Here is a 26,332-nt window from a genome sequence, read left to right on the forward strand (position 1 = left end):
TATAGAGAGTGGTAAGGACAGCCAGGAAGGCTATAGGAAGGCCCATTCCTGTTATTCAGGATACTGCTTATAAATGCTATGTGCTTAAAGCATTGTTAGAGATCCCACACACCCACTTTATGGTCTGTTTCCGTTGCTCCCCTCTGGGAGGAGGTTTTGAAGTATTTCTACCAGGACTAGCTGATTCTGTAGCAGCTTTGTTCCCTATGCCATCTGTCCGTTAAACTCGCAAGATTTGTTTTTCTCACCATGTACATTTATAAATCCAAACTAGACTGTGTTATTTCTCTGTGTCATACAATATATGTGGGTCTATGGGCATATGCTCATTTATTTATTTACCTATTTATTTACTTATTTCTTATGTTTATGTAGTGTATATTGTAGATGACCCTTTGACTGCTGTAAGGAATGAAATTTCATTTTAATGTATGGTGATTAGCGTACATTTCAAGTGACAATAAAGTTATTCTAAGTTTAAGTCTAACTCTAAATATAAATGAGATAAAATCTTACACAATAAACAAGATCAATTTTGGAAAACCCAAGAACTTCATTTCTGAACAAAGAAGTTTCATCTTGAAAATGTTGTGTACATTTTTTTCTCCTTGATATTGTGTATTTGTGAAGTTTCTTACATTAAGAACCCAGGGGGCACAGTAAGAACAAATTTGCCTTTAAACTCTGCTCAAAGCCTTGACTTCAATCCTGAAGGCACTCAAGGTTGACTCAGCCTTCCATACTTCCAAGAATGGAAGGATGGACCCAGATTTTGGGTGCAGTATGCAAATAATACTTACTAGTAAACCACCCAGACAATGCTATAAAGCACTATGGGGCAGTATACACATCTAAATGTTATTGCTATTAAAAAAATGGGAGAAGACAACAATTCCTGAATGAAATTCTTTGGCCAATTATTGTCATGTTCTTTTTATAGCATCATAGAATTCAGCCATCATTCATGTTGCTCTTGAAATCACACCATTCTTTTTCCTAACTAGCTGCTCTCTCGTATTCAGCTCTGGCCTCAGTATGATAATGTAGCACTTGGGCAGGAAAATGCAACCTAGTAATCCACCACTTGAGGCCAAGATAGAGAAGACTTCCACAGCCACCATGGATTTCCCCTTGGTGCTCAAGTACGTGGGCACAAAGGACACCCAAACACTGCAGAAGACCAGCATGCTGAAGGTGATGAGCTTGGCTTCATTGAAAGTGTCGGGCAACTTCCGGGCAAAGAAAGCGACTGTGAAGCTGATGACAGCCAGAAGCCACATGTAGCCCAGCACAAGGTAAAACATGATCTCCGAGCCTTCGTTGCATTGCACTAAGATCTCATCTAGCTGGGAATGCATGTCCAACTCTGGGAAAGGAGGAGAAATGGTCCACCAGGCAGCACAAATGCTTGTTTGAATAAGAGAGCAAAAAACAATGACTGAGACGGACAGCCTTTTCCCCACCCACCACCTCATGCGGTTCCCTGGCTTTGTCGCCATGAAGGCCAGAACCACAGTGATGGTTTTGGCTAACACACAAGACACTGCAATGGAGAAGACCACTCCAAAAACTGCTTGCCGGAGCAGACATGTGACTTTCCCTGGACATCCGAGGAAGAGGAAGGAGCAAAGAAAACACAGCAGGAGCGAGACAAGCAGGGTGCAGGTGATATCCCAATTGTTGGCTTTGACGATGGGAGTGTTCTGGTGGAAGATGAATGTCCCCATCACTGCAATTGTGATGAGAGCAAAAGAAACAGCAAAGCCAGTCAGGACTTCTCCCAGGACTTCTTTGTAGGATAAGTAGGTGATAATTTTGGGAATACATTGATGGTGTTTCTCATTTGGATATTGCTCTGCGGGACAACTCGCACATTGGTTGGAATCTGAAACCATAAATAAATGCTCTAAAAAGTCTACACATTGAATAGAATTAAGTTCTTAAAAATTATTCCATCCTGAAGTTATTTTGGGAGACAATAAACCTCTTAAAAATTTTGCTTTAAGAAAATCCTTTTAAAGTTTATTTTTATTCAATAGACTACATTTCCTGAACAAGAGATTACAGAATTAAATAAAGAAATGTTTTTACTTAAAAAAGAAGAAAGAGAAACAAGGGTGGTGAGAGATCCCAATCAATCCATGCTTTTCTGTAAAACCACCGTATTTTTGGGAGTATAAGATTTTTAAGAGGTGAACTAAAAATTTTATTTTTGCACTGTGCAGTCCTCCCAAACCTATGCATACCTCATTTTTTTGTAAGAAAATAAGGAATGAAGAGAGTTTGAGAGGGTTGCAAAGTGATCCTGGGGCTGTATTATTATTTTTTTGCAAAAACAAGCGAAAAATGACCCAGGTTTTTTTTTTGCCAAAAAAGGAGCATGCATAGCTTTTAGGAGACTTGTAGAGTGCTCCTGGGGGCTGGCAGGGGGGCGGGGAATGAGCAAAAACCAGCCCACTTTTCACTTGTGTTTGCCCTCCCCAGTCCCCAGGAGCATTTTGCAAGCCTCCCAAATGCTCTGCACATCCATTTTTGTGAAAGAGGGGTGGGGTTTCTGGAGGCCAAAAACCCTGTACTCAATGTATAAGATGGACCCAGATTTTCACCCTCTTGTGGGGGGAAATGGTGCGTCTTATACTCTGAAAAATATGGTACATTCAATAACCCAAACTTGGTTAGAACAAAATGTATTTTTAAAGAAACACAGATCTTTTTTTCTTACCAACCATGGTGGAAATGCTTCCCTCTGAACACTTGACACAGTCATAGCAGCAAACCTGTTTTCCCTCCTCAATCAATTTCCGGTACCCAGGATGGCAGCTTTCTACACAGGTGGCAGAAGGTGGTGTCTAATGAGAATGGCCAGAGGAAGACATTAAAATAGATTAGAATCAAGCTTTGAACCAATCAGTCAGCAGTCATTCTCTTTAAATGAATCCAATCCTCCCCCACAATCAGATTCTTGTAATTTCTAAGAATGCAAAATTTTGAATTCCTAGGACTGATTGCTAGACTCAGTCAGAGGAGCAGTTAAAATCTGAAAAGTCTTTGAACTGCTATTGAAAATTTGAAGACAAATCCAAATTCGGACACCTCTTCACATTACATAAAGAAACTTGAGCTGTCCTAAAGAGGATCATGAAAGAGTATGTTTCTCATCACCTTAATGAGCTGTTTTAAATTTGAATAGTAATATGAAAATCCAAAATAAATTTGTGATGTATGGGAAAGAGTGTTGAAACTGCTGAGCTGACAGCAAAAATATTCCTGTTTAGCATTTGGTATCCTTTTCCAATTATTTCTGTGTTATGTTGCCACTCAAGGGTGGTTTCCCAAATTTCATTGCACAGGATGGGTCAAGCAAGGCAAAGAGATTGTCCAGCTTCAGTTGCCTCCCTTTTTTTGAACATACTCAATTATGAAAAAACCACCAGACAATTAAGAGTGTTGCAAGTGTGGTGAGCACAGGACTTGGGTGATGCCAACTTTGGTATATGTCCACAGTCCATCTTTATATTCTGTGACGAACAATAAAATGGGATAACACAATAGTCCAATCTTGCCTGCATTTCAAAACACATAAGCACTAGTGCCTGCTGAAAAGTTATTTAGTTTTCTGAGAAAAAGAAGAGAAAAAACCCACTGAATCTCTAAATGGCTAGAAGCTTCCCCGGATTTTTGAATTGGCAATGGGAAGGAAAAGGAGATAGTGGCAAGAAAAATATTTCCTGTGAAGCTCCAGGGAAATGAGATGTTTATGTTAGACTGAAATGGAAAATAGTTGTGATGACTTTGTGCCTCAGTTGATTCAAACATTGACTACAAACTCAGATAAACTCATCAGTGGGAAGTCTGTCTGTCTGTCTGTCTATCTTCTATATATCAAACATCCATCCCTCCATTCCTCCCTCCCTCCCTCCCTCCCTCCGTCCATGCATGCATGCATGCATCCATCCATCCATCCATCCATCCATCCATCTGTCTATCTGTCTATCTGTCTATCCGTCATTTATCTATCAATTATCTATCTATCTATCTATCTATCTATCTATCTATCTATCTATCTATCATATATATATCAATCATCTATCTATCTATTTATCTTTCTATCAATCATCCATCCATCCATCCATCCATCTATCTATCAATCAATCAATCAATCAATCTTCTCTCTCTATATATAAAATCTTTCCCTTTTTGTTTTTATTAATGTAACTGTAATTTTTCATATATTATTTTAAAGGAGAAAGGTAAATCATCCATTCAATGTTACCTTTCAAAAGATGAATCTTCCACTTCACTAAGCTCTGAAGAAGTTCCTAAACCCAGAGGGTCCATAACCCCAGTGACCAGAGCTCCCTTTCCCTACAATCTGAAAGTGTAATGTACATTTGAAAACTTCTTCATTTTTCCAGAATACAAGAGTGTTCTAACATCATTAAGAAGATATCGAATGATCGGGCTTCCTGGGAGGAGCTTGCTGATGGTGGCAGCTTAAAATAGCTGCCCCCGAATTCCTGGTCACGTATCTGTTTAGATGATCATCTATCTGACGTCTTAACAGGTTTCTTATCCTTCAGGCAAGAAGGGAAGAAGATATAGTTTTGTTGGCAAATGCCCTTCAATTTTTGCAGCTTCTGTGTCTGCAGAGAGAGGGGGGCCAGCCCAAGGCAGAACGGCATCTGTGCTGGGAACTTCAAACTGCCTTGTGCAGTAGAAAGTAAGATCTCTCCCACTCAGTTCACAGCTTTGATTTATTTGATTTTAATACGAGCTGAATCTGTTTACGAGGACATTAATTGTTTACCAAGATCCTAGCTTCTCTTTTTCTTTTTTTTACAAGATCTTCTTCTGAAAATCTATTTACTTAGAGGCTTTTAAAATGGTGCCAAGCTGGCTGGATTCTCCTGTAACAATGATTATTTTCTTAATCTCCTTGTTAAACGCTACAGAGTTCTAAAACTTCAAAGGAGTGTCTTATCACCCTGCCTCACAATCGGCCAGCAGAAACTTTTTAATTAGTTTCATTTTTACAAGACTTCCTTTCTCTCATTAATCTTGCTTATCTGGAATTTAAATGGTGATGAATCTGCTGAACTGTCTTGTTACAATGCTTATTGTCTGAAATCCTTGGTAAAGCTTTGTCAAGCCTCAAATTTCAAAACAAAGGGAGAAATTCAGCATCTTTTCTTATAGCTGCACAGTCAGCCAGTAGAGTTTTATTAACTGCTGGAAGATAAAATTTGGAATGGCCTCAAAATCAAATCCTAATCTGAAACCGTCGCCCTCTATTCCCAGGGGCCCATCCCCAGTGCCTGGCACAAGGTTGCAGCCTCTGCTCCCTACGCCCCCTGCTGGAGATTTGTTAACGAAAGAATTCTTCTTGAGTGAATTAAGTGTGGCTCTCAACGCTCAGACAATTAAAATGGAAGATAACTTAGAGATCTTAAAGAGGAGATAAAACAGGAGATAAAACAGGAGGGAAAAGAAGAAATAAAAGAAATAAAAGGGGAAATAAAAGAACTTAAACAGGAGTTGTCTGATAAAATCGATGCCAGGGTTGTTAAAATTAAAGATGAAATTCTGGAACTTGTAACTGTATTGACAGAACATGTTTCCGGAATTGAAGATAGTCTAGAGGATCTTAATGAGGCTAATACCAACTTGACATTGAAAACAGAGGTGGTGGAACAAAAAGTTGAAAATGCTGAAAAAGAAAGTATTATGATACAGTACAGACAAATGGAACTGCCATTAAGAGTAAGGGGGCTGCCTGAGGAGAAACAGGAGAACCTGAAACAGATCCTATCAGAAGCCTTTGACCGCCTGGTGGGAAGACCAGGGACTAAGAACAACTGGCAGATCGACAAAGTTTATCGCGTTAACTTCTGGGTGGCAAAGCAGAAACAGCTTCCTCGAGACATTGTTATATACTTCACTACAAGAGAGCTCAGAAACATGATACTACAAGAGTCTTATAACACTAAGCTCCAAATTGGCGGTCAAGACCTCATTGTTTTGAAAGAGATACCACCTCAAATGTTAAGAGCCAGGAGAGACTACGCTTTTTTAGTTGAAGAACTCAGAAACCGTCAGATATAGTATAGATGGGACGCACCATTTGGTATTATACTTACATTTGATAGGCAAAGATATCGCCTCAACTCTGTATGGAAAGCCCGAAATTTTTACCATAATATTTTGAAGGCTGGATATCCTGCATCATCTGGATCTGGAGAAAGACCACAAGAAGGACAGGACAAACAGCAAACTACACAACTATCAGATAAGATGGAGCATCTCTCTCTTCTAGAAGCGCAAGGTATCATGGAACAAAGACCTAGCCGTATGATTACTAGACGAATGGAGAAACAAGCTAAAAGGCAACAACCTCAACAATCACCGGCCATCGATCAAGGAGCTACAACAACAAGTCTGGAAGCAGTGGGAGGAGCTAGGCCTAAGGTTAAATAGGCCATGCAGGAAGCTCTATAAAAGCTTCAGCTAACCAAAGGCGACAACTAAGATCTTAACATGGATCTTAGCAGGGTAGGGCTGAGGACTATGCTCAGTTCTTGGCGGACAAAGTAGCTCGGTTTCGGTCGGACTTGGACTCCACCGCAGTAGACCCAACCGAGACACAGGAGGACTACTTGGCAAATCATCTCTGGGTTGAGTTCCAGGATGTTGCCTCTGGGGATGTGGACAAGGCCATTCGAGCTGTAAGTGCCTCCACCTGCATTCTGGATCCGTGTCCCTCCTGGCTGGTTGCCAACAGCAGGGAGGTGACACATGGCTGGATCCAGGCGGTCGTGACCGCCTCCCTTCGGGAGGGGCACTTCCCCGCCGTACTCAAAACGGCGGTGGTGAGACCCCTCCTGAAGAAACCATCCTTGGATCCAGCCATTTTAAACAACTTTCGTCCTGTCTCCAACCTCCCCTTTATCGGGAAGGTTGTGGAGAAGGTGGTGGCCTTCCAGCTTCAACGGGCCTTGGAGGAAGCTAGTTATCTTGACCCCTTCCAGTCCGGCTTCAGACCTGGTTACAGCACAGAAACCGCTTTGGTCGCATTGACCGATGATCTCTGGAGGGCCAGAGATGGAGGCTATGCGTCCATCCTGGTTCTCCTTGACCTCTCAGCGGCTTTCGATACCATCGACCATGGTATCCTTCTGTGACGACTGTGGGAGGTGGGAGTGGGAGGCACTGTTTTGCAGTGGTTCTCCTCCTACCTCTCGGACAGGTCGCAGTCGGTGTTGGTCGGGGGGCAGAGATTGTCCCTGAGGCCCCTAACATGTGGGGTGCCGCAGGGTTCGGTCTTATCCCCCCTACTATTTAACATATAAATGAAACCGCTGGGCGAGATCATTCGGAGGCACGGGATAAAATACCACCAATATGCGGACGATACGCAACTGTATCTGTCCGCCCCGTGCCAACTCAATGAAGCGGTGGACGTGATGAGCCAGGGTCTTGAGGCCGTTAAGAACTGGATGAGCGCTAACAAACTGGTACTCAACCCGGACAAGACCGAGTGGCTGTTGTGTTTCCCTCCCAACAATTTGGCTAATGTTCCAACACTTAGGCTGGGGGGTCAAATTTTATACCCCTCAGATAGGGTCCACAACTTAGGAGTCCTCCTGGATCCACAGCTGACTTTTGACCACCAGTTGTCAGCTGTGACCAGGGGGGCATTTGCCCAGGTTCGCCTGGTCCACCAGTTGCGGCCCTACCTAAACCAGGAGGCTCTCGCAACAGTCACTCGAGCCCTTGTGATCTCTAGGCTGGAATACTGCAATGGGCTCTACATGGGGTTGCCCTTGAAGTGCATCCGGCGACTGCAGTTAGTCCAGAATGCAGCCGCGCGAGTGATAGTGGGCGCACCGCGGTTCGCCCACGTTACACCTATCCTCCGCGAGCTGCACTGGCTACCTGTCGGTCTCCGGGTGCGCTTCAGGGTACTGATGACCACCTTTAAAGCACTCCATGGTAGTGGATCTGGGTACTTGAGAGACCGCCTTCTGCCGATTACCTCCCTTCGACCGATTAGATCGCACAGACTGGGCCTCCTCCGAATTCCATCCGCCAGTCAATGTCGACTGGCGACTACACGGAGGAGAGCCTTTTCTGTTGCAGCTCCGACCCTGTGGAACGAGTTCCCCATCGATATCCGTATCCTCACCACCATCCAGACCTTCCGCGCAGCCCTCAAGACCTGGCTCTCCCAACAGGCCTGGGGATAGGTTCCCAATTTACCCGCCCGAGTGTTGACTGTTGAATGAAAGTTGTGTTTTATTATTTTTCTTTTGTTCACATTTTGTTTTGTCTTTTGATACTGCACCCCCTCCCCTGTGATTGTAAGCCGCCCTGAGTCCCCTCAGGGAAAAGGGCGGCCTATAAATCTTAATAAAATGCAAAAAAAAAAAAAATGGAACGTCAATGGATTGAATTCTCCACAGAAGAGAAAGAAAATACTTCACTATCTCAAACAGTTTAAGAATGACATAATTTGTTTGCAAGAAACTCATATCAAATCAACTGATCAAAAATATCTGATTAACTCAAAACTTGGTCAACATTTCATAGCTTCTGCTATGGAAAAGAAGAATGGTATAGTTGTATACTTAAGAAAATACATGAAAGCTGAATTAATTGAAGCAGATCCCTTCGCAAGATATAAAAAGACATTACTTTTGGGAATTTATGCTCCTAATCAACAACAAGATGGATTCTATAGAAATCTTCATGCCAAATTAGTACAGTGGGACTATAGGTCCTGTATACTATTGGGTGATTGGAATGGTGTGATAGACACTAAGAGTGATAAGAATACTTCTCGCCCAAATACTAAGATGCGAGCAAAGCTACCCAAACCTTTTTTTGACATGATGGATGACTTTGAATTGAGAGATATTTGGCGAGAAAGAAACACAGAGGAATATGATTTCACTTTCTTCTCTGATAGACATCAATCCCTTTCAAGGATTGATTTTATACTAATCACTAATGATTTGCTTTTTAGGGCCAAGAAGACAAAGATTGCGGCTAGGATCCTTTCGGATCATAACCCAGTTTGGATGGAATTGGGAAGGGTAGTGCAGGCAAGAAGGTCTTGAAGGTCGAATGAGAGTTTATTTAGATATGAAAAGTATATTAATGATTGTAAAAAATTACTATCTGAATATTTTGTTTTGAATATGAATAAGGGTACATCTATGGAATTCGTATGGGATGCAAGCAAAGCGTATATGAGAGGAGTGCTGATGAATATAAATAAAACACATAGATATAAACAAGGGCTAAAACGAACAGAATTGGAAGAGGAAATTAAGAGAAAAGAGTTGGAGTTAACAATGAATCCAAGCGATACAAAGTTTAAGGAAGCTATCACCATATTAAAATCTCAATTTGACATGTTGATCTCTGACCAGGTAGCCACTAATTTATTATATGCAAAACACAATACCTTTTGTAACGCAAAAAAACCTGGCAGATGGTTAGCTTATCAGATTAGGAAAAAAAGGAAAACTCGAAATATATCTAAACTGATTTACAGAGGGAAGGAGGTGTTTCAACAGGAAGAGATTCAAAAGGCATTTCGGGAATTTTTTACAGAATTGTATAAAGGGGATAAAATTAATGGTCTAGATATAGACAAATATTTAGATAAAGAGAAAATACCTTCAGTTAGAGAAGAGCACAGGCAAAAATTGAATCAACCAATAACCTCGGGGGAAATTTTGCAGGTAATTAAGCAATTAAAGTTAGGGAAAGCACCAGGTACAGACGGTTTGACAGCGGTTTACTATAAAAATTTACAGTTAGAAATGGTAGAACCTCTTAGAGAATTATTTAATATGATTCAAACGGAAGGTAAAGTGCCTCCATCTTGGAAGAGAGCATTTATATCTTTGATACCCAAAGAAGATCAAGATACTACCCAACCAAAAAATTATAGACCTATCTCATTACTTAATGTAGATTACAAAATTTTTACTAAAATACTAGCAAATAGGTTAATGCTGGTTATTCAACAATTGATACACATGGACCAAACAGGTTTTATACAGGGGAGACAGATGAAAAGTAATGTCAGATTAATTATTAATGCATAAGAATATTTGGGAAAGAACAACCAGATCCCTGCTGCGTTTATATTCTTGGATGCTGAGAAGGCCTTTGATCGAGTTAACTGGTAATTTATGTTGAAGATATTGCAAAAAATGCAGATAGGAGATAATTTTTTACAGTCAATTAAAGCAATATACCAACAGCAAACACCACAAATTATAGTCAATGAAAGTTTAACAGACTCTTCAAATTGGAAAAGGTACAAGACAGGGCTGTCTTTTGTCCCCGCTATTGTTTATTATAACTTTGGAAGTATTGTTGAATAAAATACGGGGCTTGGATGGTCTAAAAGGGATCAAGATTAGGTAGCAAGAATACAGAGTGCGCGCTTTTGCGGATGATTTGGTCATAATATTGGAACAACCTCAGGAATCCAGTATGGTTTTAATGAATACAATTAATCAATATGGTCAAGTATCTGGTTTTAAAATAAATTTAGGAAAAACCAAAATATTAGCTATAAATATGAATACTAAACAAAAGGAAGAACTAGAAGGGATGCTAGGATGTGAGGTAGTCAAAAAAGTCAAATGTCTTGGAGTCAATATTTTAACCTCAAATGGGAAATTATATAAGCATAATTATGAACCACTTTGGCATAGTATACAGATAGAGATGAAAAAATGGGAGAAATTGTACTTATCTTTGCTGGGTAGGATAGCAGCAGTGAAAATGAACATTTTACCAAAATTTTTATTTCTCTTCCAAATGTTACCTATACTTAAAAAAGATGCGAATCTTTTAGAATGGCAGAAGGGTATCAACAAATTTGTATGGGCAGGAAAGAAGCCAAGGGTAAATAATGCAAGATGAAAATAATGCAAGATGTACGTGAGAGAGGAGGCTTGAAATTACCTAACCTAAAATTACATTATGATGCAGTGGCACTATCTGTAATTAGTGATTGGACTCATTTAACTAATGATAGAATACTGAATATCAAGGGAAACGATCTGGTATATGGTTGGCATGCTTACCTGTTATTCAACAAAAAATTGGATAAGAAGTTTAAAAGTCATATTTTAAGAAATGCTTTACTGCGGGCCTGGAAAAAATACCAATATAAATTAAATGACAAGATACCCATGTGGGCAATTCCTAGACATGCAATTGAAAATATGAACATAGCACAAAGACAGGATAGAACTACCTATAGACAGCTTCTCATTTTGGAAAGGGGGGTACTACAACTAAAATCTTTAGAGGTATTAAAAGAGGAGAAGGTAGTTCAAACATGGTTCCAGTATGGGCAATTACAGGCCAGGTGGAAAATAGATCAAAAAATTGGTTTTATCCAAGCTGAAGATAATTTGTTTAAACAAATAAGAGATCAAAGCTTAATGCATATAAAGAGGATATATAATGTATTAATACAGATGGATTCGGAAACAGAATTAGTTAAAGATTGTATGATAAAGTGGGGTCAAAATATTGAAGAACCAATAATGTAGGATACATGGGAAAGAATCTGGGTAACAAATGTGAAATTCACACAAGCTCAAAACCTGAGAGAAATTTTTATAAGATGTTCTATAGATGACATTTAGATCCTAAAAAGCTGGCTTCTATGTATCCGAATGTACAGCCTAAATGTTGGAGGTGTGGTTCTCTCGATGTTACATATTATCATATATGGTGGACCTGCCAAAAGGTTAAGGCATTCTGGATAAAAATATGGTGGATTATGCAAAATATCTTTAAAAGAAGGATAAAGTTTACTCCTCAGTTATTCTTACTAGGTATATGTACTGACTTTACAGTGGTAGAGACTAACTTGATTCTGCACCTAATAACGGCAGCAAGACTGTTGGTGGCACAATGCTGGAAGAAGGAAGACTTGCCTACAACTCAAGAATGGACATTGAAAGTCACAAACTTAGCCGAGATGGCTAAAATATCGGCATATCTTAAAGATCACTCAAATGAGAGATATAGCCTGGAAAAAATGGATTGACAATATACAAAATAAATAGGGGACCAAGAAATTCCAGTTAGCCTATGTTTAAGATCAGAAATGATTTAAATTGTTTAAAGTTAGCTTAGCAAGAAGAAGCTAAGATCAATGTAGAGATGTCATTAATTTCTTTATTTCTTTTTTCTCAATAGATTTTAGACTGTGTTTGTTAAAAATCCATACCGTGTATGGGTTCTGGGAAGTTGGGGGGGGAGGAGGAGGGGGGTTGGGGGGAGGGTGGAGGGAGGGAGGGGTATACATTAGGCTAGACAAGAATTTGGTGGTAAACTAGAACTATTTTGACACACAAAAAATTGTACTCCGATGTCTTACTGATTGAGGAATGATGAAATGTTTGTTTTAAAAGAAAAGAAAATTTTTGAACATAAAAAAAAAAGAAGATATCGAATGATCTTGGAACTACTCTAAGATTACTGGTTTAAAATTCTAGAAATTTGAGAAAATATCCCCATGTTTTATTTGGTTTGTTTAACTCACCTGCTTAAATTTGGGGTTCCATACAATGACAGTTGTATTTATGGTGAAGTCTTCCTTTTGAGGACTCTGAGGTTCAATACGTCCAACTTGGACCTTCTGAAAGGATCGATTGGGGAAAGTAATCAAGTTGATGATATCGTATGCTGCTGCCAGGTTTCCGTTCTCATTGAAAGCTATTTCTTCCTCAACACTATTGTTGAAATGGAGGTTTTTCAGAAATAAACGAAGCTGAAAGATAAGAGAGACAAGTGAGAAATTGGTGTCAATAGCAGGCAATACAATATGGGATTTATCAAAAGGTGCTCAACCAGTTTTTAATGAATAATCAAATTTGAGTTGATAATATTTTTTATGTTCCAATGGCATAATTCTGTTTTGCAGGACTATATTTATATTATTATGTTTAAGATATTTTTGTATATATATTGCTTATTTGTACTTCATGAGGGATAAAAACAATTGCTAAGAAATATTACAGAATAATAGAATAAAAGAGTTGGAAGGGAACTTAGATATTTTCTACTCTTCTTGTCCAACCTTGTACCATTTCAGAAAAATAGTTATCCAAACTCTTCTTAAAATCATCCAGTGTTAGCACACCCACAACTTCTGGAAGCAAGTCATTCCATTGATTAATTGTTCTAACTATCAAGAAATTTCTCCTTAGTTCTAGGTTGGTTTTCTATTTGATTGTTTTCCATCCATTGCTTCTTGTCCTGCTTTCAAGTGTTTTGGAGTATATCTTGACTCCCTCTTCTTTGTGGCAAGCCCGTTATATATAATGGATAACCCAAGAAAACCTATTTATTTGAGTTACTTAATAAAACATGACTAAGAAGTTCAATGATGACCTTGATATATTAAATCAACATGGGACAGGCATGGGACAGAAAATGCCTACAACAAACATATCTTAGAGAAAGACAAGTTTTGTCCTTCTATCCTACCCTTGCCTTCCATATCATCAATTATTATTATTATTTTGCAAAATTCTTCCTTCTGTCTACTTTGGTGAATTTTTCTTCTGCTACTCAACTTCAAAATGTTGCAAAATTGTAGTCTTTTATTGGATTTAAGAGTTTTTGGCGATTGAAGATTGGAAAGGAAGGAGAACGCCTCTGGGAAAAGATTACTTCCATATATCTAACATAATATCTGTAAATAAAAATCTAAATTTCCACAAGGATTAAGCATTTTCAGAGAATACCATGAAGCCTCTACACAACTAAAATTATAAATTTGAAAGACAAAAAGAACAAGTATAAAAAGTGGAAAGCGGGGCATCCAATTAAGGCAGAATATCAACAAATATGGATGCAAATATGAAATAAGGAAAGCTAAGGCTCAAAGTCTTATGCCAAAAAACCTTTCTTTTAACATGTAAAAACAAGAAAAAAGTCAAGGAAACAATTGGTCCACCAGTGGGAGAAAATGGCAAGAAGATGATGAGCATCAGAGAGAAAGAAGAACTGCTTAATTCATTTTTTGCATCTGGCTTTACACAAAAGGAAAAAAACACTTCAACCTATCAAAAACAGAATTATGAAAAACCTATCAGGAATAGAACTCAAAATAGACAAGAAAATGGTAAGATAGCACCTGTCCACCTTAGATGAATTCAAATCATGAGAACCAGATGGATTAAATCCCAAGATTCTGAAGGAACTGGCAGACATGATCACACTGAACTATATTTTTCAAAGATCCTGGAGTAGTGGGGAACTACCAGAGAACTGGAAAATACCTGATGTAGTTCCCATCTTCAGAAAAGGGGTAAAAGATAAATCCAGCAAACTACAGACCTATCAGCCTGACCACAATACCTGGGAAGATTCTGGAAAAGGTAATCAAGGAATGAATCTGCAAACATACTTTTTATATAGATATTGAATTTTTATGTTTTAAATTGTTAAAAAATAAAAAGAATTGTTCAAAAAAAATAAATCAAACAGCCCAAAGCATGTATTTCAGTAGAGATAAATATCCTGAAGATGGATTCCAGCATGAGTCTGGAAACTCGGATGAGTAAATCTCTTGTGCCATTGACCGACCCGGATTCAATCTCTCATCATTATCCTGGGACAATTATATTTGTCTTCATTCATAAAAGTATACTTAATAAATTTTGTAAACATTAAAATAACTATATTATTATGGCTATGTTCCCATTGAAAGGACACGTAACTCACCTGCCAAGGTTGGACTTTCAGAAAATTCCACTTCTCTTCATTGCCTCTTGTCTTCTGCTTGGCTCTGGATGAATATATAGCATGGAGACCATGTGCTACAGCATACACAGCATTGTAAATACTGTAGCTCTGGCCAGACATCTCCATTTCAAAGACAGTTCCAGGGAGACTCCCCAAATCCTCTTTCCCAGTGCATTTTCTTTGGCCTGGTACATTTATACTGCTTATTGGAAATGAACAGATAAATGCGGCACTCCAGAACACAGGTAGCAAAGGGACTTTAGAGTGATATGGATTTAGGTTCTCCAGGTACTCTTGAAAGCCTGGAACCCTATTTGTGTGTAGGGCAAAAGACAAGCTGCCATTAAAGGAGAATGTGGTGAATTTCTTTGACTCAAAGACAGATGTGACATCCCAGAGAGCACTTATGATCCAAACCCTCTCTATTGGGCACCTGCTACCAATTTCATAGGCTTCAAGAATTATTCGTAAACCTTCTATAGATTCCATGTCCCCATAAACAAGTTTTACGTTGGTTTTACTATACCACAGGAGATGTCCTATGTTATTTAGATTACCCTTCCGTATGAAACTGGGGTTATAAGTGGTCACTCTTGGAACAAACTGAGTTAAAGAAATGCAAATGTCACTCTGGATGAATTTTGGTCTCAGAATTCTGAGAAATCTCTCTCCAGTGGCATCTTCTGGAATGAGGAGATCAATCCAATTCCATCCAAAATATTTCAAGAGCTGAATAATCCCAGCATACTGGAGGTTTTCATTTGGAGTCATCCAAAAGAAAGAAGGAAACTGCTGTTTATCACTCAATGCCAGGTCAAAAGTGCCAAAACTGAGCTGCAGAGTGGGGATAATAATGATGTGATTTTAGACTAGTTACTGTTTTTGCAGATATGTCAACAAGAAGGAAGGAAGTACATTTCTTTTGGACCTTATTTCAATCAAAAATCCTGATGGGAGACTTAAATATTAAATCTGGGGATCAACAAGTCTTTCCTTACAGCTTTTGCTATAAGACCTTCATTAGTTTTCCATTCATCACTTTATATCAGACACACTGCTACAATATCAGTTAATAATGGCTAAGCTTGACACTGAGAAGGAGGAGGAGGAGGAGGAGGGGAAGGGGAAGAGGAAGGAGAAAGAGAAGGAGAAGAATCAAGATAGCAAGAAGGACAGTTACACCATTTCTTACATACCAAATGTAATGTTTGTGCTTATTAAGAATTACATTTCTCTGACAAAATAAACAAATAAAAACTTGTTCTGCTTTTGAGAGATTACCCTCAATTTTGGTCCTCCTATAGTTTTTTTTAACTACCACCTTTTCCTCTTCATTCTTGAGCATTTATGTGAGCCCAGATCCTTACCTGTGGAATTTTGTAGGCATTTAAGATGTTGGCTATCTGGATGGTGTTCTGGGAAGGAAGATCACCAATGACAGCCATGATGTTTTGGTCCTTTCCCTTTCTGTAATTGAAGGGACACCAGTTTTCAAGAAAGAAGAGATCCAAGAGGTTTCGAGAGGCTTTCATTGCCTGAAAACCATTCTCATGTATCTTGGAGACCAAGGTGATGTTGGATAAGAAGTCGTCATTCATGTTGATCTCCTGAATGGCAAAACTGAAGGCTAGGACATGCTGTAAGTTTTTAGGTAATGGCCTGCAAGAAGAATTTAATTTAGTTCTACAATATTAATGCTTTTCTCCACACCTCAAATGATGTATTTGTCTGCTTGAATGAGTACAGGAAGTCCTCAGCTTACAACAGACCATACAAAGTTACAACAGCACTGAAAAAAAGTGATTTATGACCATTTCTCACACTTAGAACCATTACCACATCCCCTTGGTCACCTGATTTATATTTGGATGCATGGCAACTGATTCACATTTATGGCAGTTGCAGTGTTCTGGGATCACATGATCACTTTTTGGGACCTTCTGACAAGCAAAGTTAATGGGAAACCAGATTCACCTCACAAAATTTACTAATTTGAGAACTGCAGTGATTCACTTAACAAATGTGGCAAGAAAAGTAATATGGGACAAAAGCTTTGATTCTTAAAATTCAGAAGTTAAGACATTCCAGAAGTGAGGAAGGCATTGAGTGAGGAACTGAATTGGAGGGTCTGAATCTCACTTGAGGATCTGACAGCATTTGTGCATCACATTTTGAGAAGTTTAAAACAGAAGTTTAATGCAATTGCAAGGATTGTTTCATGTATGTAGGGCAACAATTCAACTGGAGGGCAGAAGCTGATGGATTGTGCCATCAATTAATGACAATCCAAATACTTAAGATATACTTGCCAAAATGATAGGGACAGCTTGCTGCCCACCCCCCTGAATCTGTTCCCGGTTGCCGCTGTTGGCTTGTTTTTCAGTCATTTTTTTATGTTCTGTGCATGCACAGAACAATTTACAGCTGACAGTGTATGAAGCATGTGCAGCATGTGCAACTGGCAGCAATGCGAGCAGGAACCAATCCCTGCTTAAGATATATCATTTTTTACATATTCATCTATTTAAATCTGTACCTTCTTTGTGTGCCTTAAAGTACCAAGGAGATTCACTGCATGATAAGTGGAAAACTCAAGTAACTACAATAGTTATAAAATAAAAGTCTTGGTATTAGAAGTGTTTGCATATAAGGAATAAGTGAAAAAATCCAAACAGTGTCATTATATAGAACGGGAATCATAGATGTAGAGGACTTACAACTTTTATTAAAATATTCACGCTGAATAGTTTTGATGCGATTTCTTTCTCTTTTTGTATACTAAATAAAAAAATAGAGGAACAATGTAATTAAAACCAAATCTTCTCACGAAGAGATTAATTCATGAATAATAACAGCCACATGCAAAACCAGGTCTATAAGGCTATATTCAACCGCTATATTCCAGCACCTGAAACATCATTAACCAAGAGAAATGAATAAATAAAAAACATGTTTAAACCAGCTTTAATTGTCATCTAAAGTGGAAAAAATGTAATCAGAATATCTTGAATAGCAAAGGTAGGTGTTCCCCTCGTACATACGTGCTAGTCGTTCCCGACTCTAGTTGGGACGTCTCCATGGTCATGTGCCCGGCATGACTAAATGCCGATGGCGCACATAATGCTGTTACCTTCCTACAAAAGGTAGTTTCTATTTTTCTACCTGCACTTTTACATGCTTTCAAACTGCTAGGTTGGCAGAAGCTGGGACAAATAATGGGAGCTCACTCCGCTACACAGCATTAGGAATTTCAACTGCCCAACTGCTGAACTTTCTGATTGAAAAGCTCAGTGTCTTAGTAACTGAGCCTCTGTGTCCCTTATATCTTGAATACAATCCACTTAAAAAAACCAACCCTTGAAGGGCACATCATTTTCTTTCAAAGGAGTACTTGCCTTCCTGTCAAAGATCCTTCTGGAAATTTCATAAAGTGCAGTAAAGGCAATTCAGAATATACAGTAGAAACAAATTCTCCAATGACTACATCACTGAAGTGAGCGGGGAAACTAAGCTGAAAATGAAGTTTCTTACTGCAATTGGGGTTAAAGGTCTTGTTGAAAGAAGCTTGGAGGACAAAAAAAGAGAGTAGAAATCCATGGCAAAGTATGTTGAATGCCAAAGTAATTTGGCTCAATTCATAAGAGTGCAGCCACATCTTTTTCACCACACTTTCCCTGGGACAATGAAATAGACTCTCTATTGTTTTTATGCATATCTAAAGTTGTAGATTACAATAATTATCATCTGAGTGATTCATAATGCCACCTACTGAGCCTCATGGAGTTGTTGCTAATGGTAAACTTAAACTGCTCCGTCCCCACAAGGTTATGTGCATGCCCAAAAAACAAATTTAATTAATTTAGGTAGGTAGGCAATTCCCTTTCCCAAAGCTATTCAAATCTTTTTCTATTTGAAGAAATTATGTGACCCATCTCTTGACAGCTCCTCATCAGGGGAGAATGAAATGATCTTGGGATCATAACAGATGTTGAGTCCTGCTTTCTCAATCCATTTAAAGCAATGTTGATTAATAGAGCAAGAGATTGATTAGTAGGCAGATAAATTCTCCCTTCTGATCTCCCAGTCTCCCAATTTAGTTAAATGCATATCTCTTCTGCCCCTCCACTTTGCTGACATGTTTTAAAACATGGTACATGCTGTACCAGTGCCCCCTATAAAACTATAATCACATGCCTTCATGATTACCATCCAGTCACACTCACTTCTCTTATGATTAAACATTTGAGTGTTTGGTAATGGACTACCATATTTTTCGGAGTTTGAAGTTTGAAGTTTGAAGTTTTATTTTACTTATATGCCGCCCTATTCCCTGTAGGGACTCAGGGTGACGAACAACTCAAATGGGAAATGGGAACATACAAATACAAAACAGGCATTTAAAATAACCAACAACCACACCTGTCGAGAGGGGAAGGGAGGCCTGCCAGCACAGCCAGGTCTTAACGGCTTTTCGGAAAGCCAGGAGAGAGGTGAGGGTCCGAATCTCCACGGGGAGTTCGTTCCAAAGGGCCGGAGCTGCAACAGAGAAAGCCCTCCCCCGGGTCATAGCCAGATGGCATTGGCTGGTGGATGGAACCTGGAGGAGGCTGACCCTGTGCGATCTAATGGGTCTTTGGGAGGTAATTGGCAGCAGGCGGTCTCTCAAGTACCCAATACCATGAAGGGCTTTATAAGTAATAACTAGCACCTTGAAGCGTATCCGGAGACCGATTGGAAGCCAGTGCAGCTCGCGGAGGATAGGTGTAACGTGGGTGTATTGAGGTACACCCACAATCGCTTGCGCGGCTGCATTCTGGACAAGTTGAAGTCTCCAAATGCTCTTCAAGGGCTGCGCCATGTAGAGCGCATTGCAGTAGTTCAGTCTTGAGGTCACGAGGGTGTGAGTGACTGTTGCGAGTGCCTCCCGGTTCAGGTAGGGACGCAACTGGTGCACCAGGCGAACCTGGGCAAATGCCCCCCTGGTCACAGCCGACAAATGATGTTCTAAAGTCAGCTGTGGATCCAGGAGGACTCCCAAGTTGCGAGCCCTGTCTGAGGGGCGTAAAATTTCACCCACCAGTCTGAGTGATGGAATGCTAACCAGATTTTTGGGAGGGAAACACAACAGTCACTCGATCTTGTCTGGATTGAGCACAAGGTTGTTAACCCCCATCCAGACCCTGACAGCCTCCAGGCACTGGCACATCACGTCGACCGCTTCACTGAGTTGGCACGGAGCAGACAGATACAACTGAGTATCGTCCGCATATTGATGGTATTTTATCCCGTGCCGTCGAATGATCCCACCCAGTGGCTTCATGTAGATGTTAAACAGGAGGGGGGACAGGACTAAACCCTGAGGAACCCCATATTTCAGGGGCCTAGAGGTTGACCTCTGCCCCCGACCAACACCGACTGCGACCTGTCCGAGAGGTAGGAGGAAAACCACCAAAAAATGGTCCCTCCCACCCCCACCTCTTGCAACCGTCGCAGAAGGATACCATGGTAATCGGCTTCATCCAAGGACCGTCGGAGTTGAGAGGCCACCACTTTCTCAACAACCTTCTCAATAAAGGGGAGGTTGGAGACTGGATGATAGTTGTTCAAAATGGCTGGATCCAGCGATGGCTTCTTCAGGAGGGGTCTCACTACCGCAATCTTTAATGCTGGTGGGAAGAAGCCCTCCCGAAGAGAGGCATTCACCATCGCCTGGATCCAGCTCCGTGTCACCTCCTTGCTGTTTGCAACCAGCCAGGAGGGGCACGGGTCCAGTATACATGTGGCAGCACTCACCGCTCCCATGGCCTTGTCCACTTCATCAGGGGCAACAGGTTGAAAGTCCGTCCTGAGATGTCGTTGAAGACCTTCCCCCGGTACCCCGGCTGGCTCTGCACAATTGGAGTCCAGGTCCATCCGAAGCCGAGTAACTTTGTCCGTGAGGAACTGGACATATTCTTCTGTTCTACCCTGTAAAGGGTTATCCACAACCCTCGGTGTTAGGAGGGAGCGGGTCACCCTAAACAGGGTGGCAGGGCGGGACTCTGCGGACGCTATCAGAGCAGCAATATAGTTGTTCTTGGTTGTCCGTATTGCTGAGAGGTATGCTCCGATGCAAGCTTTTAATAGTGCTCGGTCTGACTTGGATTTACTGGACCTCCAGTGGCGCTCTAGGCATCTCTTTTGGCGCTTCATCTCCCGGAGGTCCTCGGTAAACCAAGGGGCCCTCCTGGATCCACTGCTGCGGATCGGCTGTAAAGGTGCAATCTGGTGGAGAGTCTCAGCTGCCACCGAGTTCCAAGTAGTGACTAAGGTCTCTACTGAGCTGCGGGCAAGAGTTTCAGGCATAACTCCAAGCGCCGTCTGGAAACCCTGGGGATCCATAAGATGCCTGGGGTAGAACCACCTAATTGGTTCCTCCTCCCTACAGTGGGGGATTGGTCTCTGAAAGTCGAGCCTCAGTAGGAAGTGGTCCAACCATGACAGGAGCAAGGTCTCACTAACCCTCAGACCAAGATCACAACTCCACTGCTCTGAGAGAAATACGAGGTCGAGTGTGTGACCCGCCGAGTGAGTCGGACTCTGGATTATTTGGGTCAAGCCCATGGCTGTCATGGAAGCCATGAACTCCTGTGCTCCATCAGAGTGTTCGCCGAGCGAAGGCAGATTGAAGTCCCCCTGTATCATAAGTCTGGGGAACTCAACTGCCAGCTCAGCTACTGACTCGAGGAGCAAGGGGAGGGCTGTCGTTATGCTGTTGGGAGGCAGGTATGTTAGCAACAAGCCCACTTGACCTGCAAGGTCCATCTTCACCAGCAAGGACTCACACCTGATAAGCTCCGGAGCAGGGATCCTACGAGGAGCTAAGGACTGCCGGATAACAATGGCCACTCCCCCGTCCCTTTTTTGGGGTCGCGGTTGATGAAGCACCTGAAAACCCTCTGGGCACATTTCGGTGAGGGGTACTCCTCCCTCCGGGCCCAGCCAGGTTTCAGTAATGCCAGGTCTGCCCCCTCATCTATAATTAGGTCCTGGATGAGGGGAGCCTTGTGAACCACAGACCTGGCATTTAGCAACAGCAACCTGAGACCAGGGTCCTGACTACTCGCGCTATATGGCCTTGGAGTGGAACTCACAGGGCCGGAAAGAGGGATCTCTCTGACATAGGGAGCCCTCCTTCCCCAGTAATGGCTCGCCCTGAAGTTCCCGCCATATCTGCCCCTCCCCAGTATGACCCCAATATTCCGGCCCACTCCCGCATCTGTGGTCCCTCCACCCCCTCCCCCTGCCACCGAATTCAACGGCCGGAACTGGACCTGGGGCCCCCTGACACTTCTGCAAAGAACTCAGTGCAGGAGGCACCCAGCTAGGCTCACGGCCCACCAAACATACCCATACATACAATCAGTAAATCCCCACAAAACAAGTTAAAAACAGAAAACAGCAATATAATGATAAAAGTGGGAACATTCAATCAATCACACTCATACCACACTCTCCCCGTACATTAAAATTATAAAAAAATTTCAACAATTACCAATATATAAAAATTATAAAGTATAAAATCTGCGCACTATCACCAGTTATTTAGTCCAAAGAGGCCAAAGGGGGGTGGTATCCCAGCCTCCCATACAAGTGTCCGAATCCAGGAAAATAATAATGGGGCATATGATAATGACCCAGCAGTAGTCCAAGGAGAAGCCAGGAAAGTCTGAGAAGCAAGCAGGCCATAGGCGATAAATGATGGCGAAAGTTGTAGGGCCAGCCACAGGCAACGGCGGCCAGCAACATCCCCCCGTCAGGAACAGAGAACACTAGGGAGCCAGGGAAACCCCACGGTAAAGGGGGGGGAACCCCACTCCCAGCTGGACCGTGACACTCCCGATGGAGGCAGCCCGTGGGTAGGCCATCAGGCTAGCAACCCCACCCTTACCCCAACCATAACCTTAACCTAACCTAACTTAAACTAACCCCACCCTATTCTAATCTAACCCTACCCTGTCCCTAGCCTGACCCTACAGCAGCACAGAAGCAGAAGGAGGTGTCAGACAACCTGGGGGGGTCGGGTCCCCCCCAAACAGTCACTGATAGCCGCCTCCACGGCAGCCAAGGCGGTCTCAGCCCACTCTTCCAGGCTCCAGCAGGTGTCCCCGGTCCCTCAGGTCAGGAAGTCTCCGCCTGCCTCTCGCCACAGGCGGCACCACAAAGTTCGCTAGATGGTCCAGTTCGCCTAGCTGATGGCCCACAATAAGCCCTTTCAGTTCTGACAGTCAGGTAATCTCAGCCCGCCTCTCGCTACAGATGGCCACAAGGAGGTTTAACGCCGCCCGGTTACTTGAATGATGTTAATGAATGATGTTAAAGTGCTTAATAAGGCCAGCGTTTTCCTCTCTGTGCTCTCAATAATCTCTTCTCAGTCTCTCAATAAAGTAATCTCTCGTCAGCCAACTCAAGGAACTCCAGGCGCCTCCCGCGTCCTCCAAACCTGGTTAGTTTCTTAGTGGGTTCACAGCTGATCAGTGGCTCGGCGTTGATGTGAGCTCCAGTGTTAATGTGAGCTCCGGCACCTCCCAGCGTCTCCCGGTGAGTCAGCAAACTGCCCGGCTCCTGGCGGCCACCTCACTCCAGGCAGCTGCGGCACCCTCAGCTCCCCGGGGCACAATGTTCTCCAGCAACCAGCAGCAAGCAGTTCCAGCCAGGGACCCTGGCAGCTGCGTCTCCAAGCCACGTTAGCATCGGCAGCTTCCTTCGAGCCACGTCTGAAGTGTCGGCAGCCTCCGCCCTAATCCCAGCTTCACTGGAATATAAGACACAACAAGGTTTTGAAGAGGCAAATTAAAAAAAGGGGTTTTTTGCAGGAAAAAGGGTGTGTCTTATACTCTGAAAAACACGGTATATAGTTTCAGGCCTTCACTCTACATTTGACTCATTACAGCTTGCCTATCGGAAGAACCGCTCTATAGACAATGCACTTTTTTGTGTGCTTCAAGTTAGCTTGGTGCACCTGGAGGAGTGGTGGCAGGATTTCATACTTGTAATGAATCAAGAAATCCCTTTAAGTCTGGACTGTCATTGTGTATGAGAGTTCATGACTGGCAGAGACATGGTATAAGGTCAGGCAATGAATAGATATGGCAACTGGGTCAGCCACTGAGAGCTGTTTGGAAACTGAAGCGTTATTTGCTGTGTGAGCCATAAAGAGACAGCAAGGAGCCCTCAGTTGTTCTGTACTAAAGCTCTGAATCTGTGCTGAGTCTGAACTAGTCTGCTGCTCTGAACTGAAACTGAAACTGTTCTCTCCTCTGCCTGTGTTTGCTTGTATATACTACCACATTGGAAAACCTGTTTTTGATATTGTATATTGACGTATTATGTTACATATAAAGAGACGTTAATGAATCCTGCTGAATCAGTTACCTGTTTGTGCTTTCTGGATGTGAGTCCCGCTTCAAACTCTGACATAGACTTTATTTTCTCCCTGAATTATGGACATCAACATTATCCTACTCAAGGATCACAGACTGTACATGCAGAAAAGAAAAATTAATAAAATTAATAAAAATAGATAAAAATGAAATGTAGATAGTTGTGAGGAAAGGAGAATTATTTATTTCCAATCAAAGAGGTTGCCTTATAGGGACAGTTGCAGAGAAAATGGATACAAAAAGGGAGTTTGTCCTGGGTGCGCAAGTGTGTTTGTGCTGATTCTAGGGTGACACTTACGGGGTGTGGCTTCCTGTACATGTCGACCCACGTTGGTTAAATCAAATGTTATGGATTGGGTCTCTACCTTTGAGCATTACACTGTTTTCATGTTACATTACAATGTTTTCATGTTAATTGAGCTCTATAATTATGTATTCATGTTAATTTAGTTTTGTGTGTTTGCTTATGTGTCTAATTTATAATTTGAAATAAGTGTTTAATTAATTATGTTATGTTTTCTATGAAACTTAAAGGATCTTTGAGACTGTTATCCAAGAACCTCTTTTGGACAGCTGGGATAGTTAACATACGAATCCTTATAAAATATTTCTAACAGTGATCATATTTAGGAATTCTTCCCACAATGGAGATGTTTGCATAAAGACTGAGCGAGAACTATGTATTCTAACCTGCAGAGGTGAGTAGCTGCCGGTTCGGCCCAGATCTGGCGAACTGGTAGGAGTGGTGGCAGGAGGCCCCACCCACCCACCCAGACACTTTTGTGCATGCACAGAAGCATTTTGTTCATGTGGTTATGTGGGAGCACACCCAAACTGTAGTTAAAATATTGGCAACCCCACACCTGAATGAGTAAATATGTCTCTGTTGTCCTTATTAACTGGGATTTGTTCTTCAGCTTGAATCTTGGTCATTCCTATATGATACCCACTGGTTGCACAATTTGCAATCTTAGCACTGGATGGAGTGTTACACCGCCCCAGATTGATCCAACCTGGAGGTCCTTCAAATAACTGCTGCTAAATGAGCAGATGGCAGCTATGGCTAGGAGATCCTTTGTACAACTTATTTCTGCATTGGTGGGCCCTGATCATAGCTACTCATGCCCAAGTCACCTCCATATTGGACTACTGCAATGCAGTCTACATGGGGCTTTTCTTGAATGTGGAAGTTTCACCTGGTACAGAATGCAACAGCACTTGCACTGCTAAAACAGCCCATGCTATACTTCTGCTCTGTGAGCTGCATTGATTACCAGTTCAATTCAAGGTGCTGGTTTTGATCCATAAAGCCCTTCATGAGACGGGGCCAGGCTATTTTATGGACTCCATCTCCCTGATTACATCAGGTCACCTCATCAGATCTGCCAGAGAATACATCCTGTAGGGACTGTCATATAAGGACATGCACTCAGTGGTTTCCATGGGATTGATCTTCTCTTTTTGTGTTACCCTGCTTATGGAACGTTCTTTGCCCTTAAAATTAGATGAGCCATCCTGTTTTATTCCTGAAGGCCCTCAAGAACTGATTATATCATCAAACCTGGGGCTCCCAGGGAATGAGTGACGTGTTTAGATGGCTCTATTGCTGGGATGGCTATTTTTCCTCCCTCTTTGCCTAGAACTTGTAGCTCTGTTTTTATATTTACCATTTATATTATTTTCATATATTTGTATATCTATTGTTTTTATTTGTGGTTTTAATTTTTTGTTATGTATTACTCAGAGCTGCCCTCCATATAGGGTGGGTGGGTTTATAAATTTGATAAATAAATAAATAAATAAATAAATAAATAAATAAATAAAATAAGGGATAAGATGGCAAAGAAAATGATCCTAAAATTGCATAAATATTGTAAGCTGAAGTAACATCACTCCACAGGTCTGCAAAAAAAATTTTTTTGAGTGCTGTTTTTGTTATTCCACGTAATCTTTATGTTTTTTTTATGCTGAATCTGAAAATGACCTCTATGTTGTCATTGGACATCATGTTTCCTGACAATTTAGGCAACTATTTTAAATAAGGCAATACCTCAAAATAAATGGAAATAGACTTATAAAATTAAAGTTTTATTATAATATTTTAATTAAAATCTTTT

At 41.4% G+C, this 26,332-nt stretch overlaps 1 protein-coding gene across 1 annotated transcript; it reads right to left on the reverse strand.

Annotated features, from left to right (window-relative positions):
- Positions 1 to 403: 403 nt before the first annotated feature.
- On the reverse strand, positions 404 to 16,667 carry LOC148046368 (vomeronasal type-2 receptor 26-like). The gene is made up of 6 exons (XM_087714700.1): positions 16,630 to 16,667; positions 16,161 to 16,452; positions 14,773 to 15,627; positions 12,584 to 12,811; positions 2,723 to 2,849; positions 404 to 1,885 (listed from the first exon to the last, which is right to left on the reverse strand). The coding sequence occupies exons 1-6, from the start codon at positions 16,665 to 16,667 to the stop codon at positions 963 to 965; spliced, it is 2,463 nt and encodes an 820-aa protein (XP_087570826.1). The 3' UTR covers positions 404 to 962.
- Positions 16,668 to 26,332: the final 9,665 nt, after the last annotated feature.

The sequence above is a fragment of the Thamnophis sirtalis genome, unplaced genomic scaffold (assembly GCF_051295495.1).
Source record: "Thamnophis sirtalis isolate CommonGarterSnake01/CBP01778 unplaced genomic scaffold, rThaSir2_p1.2 scaffold_4, whole genome shotgun sequence".
Lineage (NCBI taxonomy): Eukaryota > Metazoa > Chordata > Lepidosauria > Squamata > Natricidae > Thamnophis > Thamnophis sirtalis.

Excerpts from the sequence above, each read along its gene's own strand:
- LOC148046368 (XM_087714700.1), bottom strand. The coding sequence starts at position 16,667 with ATGCATCCAAATATAAATCAGGTGACCAAGGGGATGTG. Across the intron at positions 15,628-16,160 it reads ATGCCTACAAAATTCCACAG|CTCAGTTTTGGCACTTTTGA; the intron begins GTAAGGATCTGG and ends CCCACTCTGCAG. Across the intron at positions 1,886-2,722 it reads AAGCATTTCCACCATGGTTG|ATTCCAACCAATGTGCGAGT; the intron begins GTAAGAAAAAAA and ends TTATGGTTTCAG.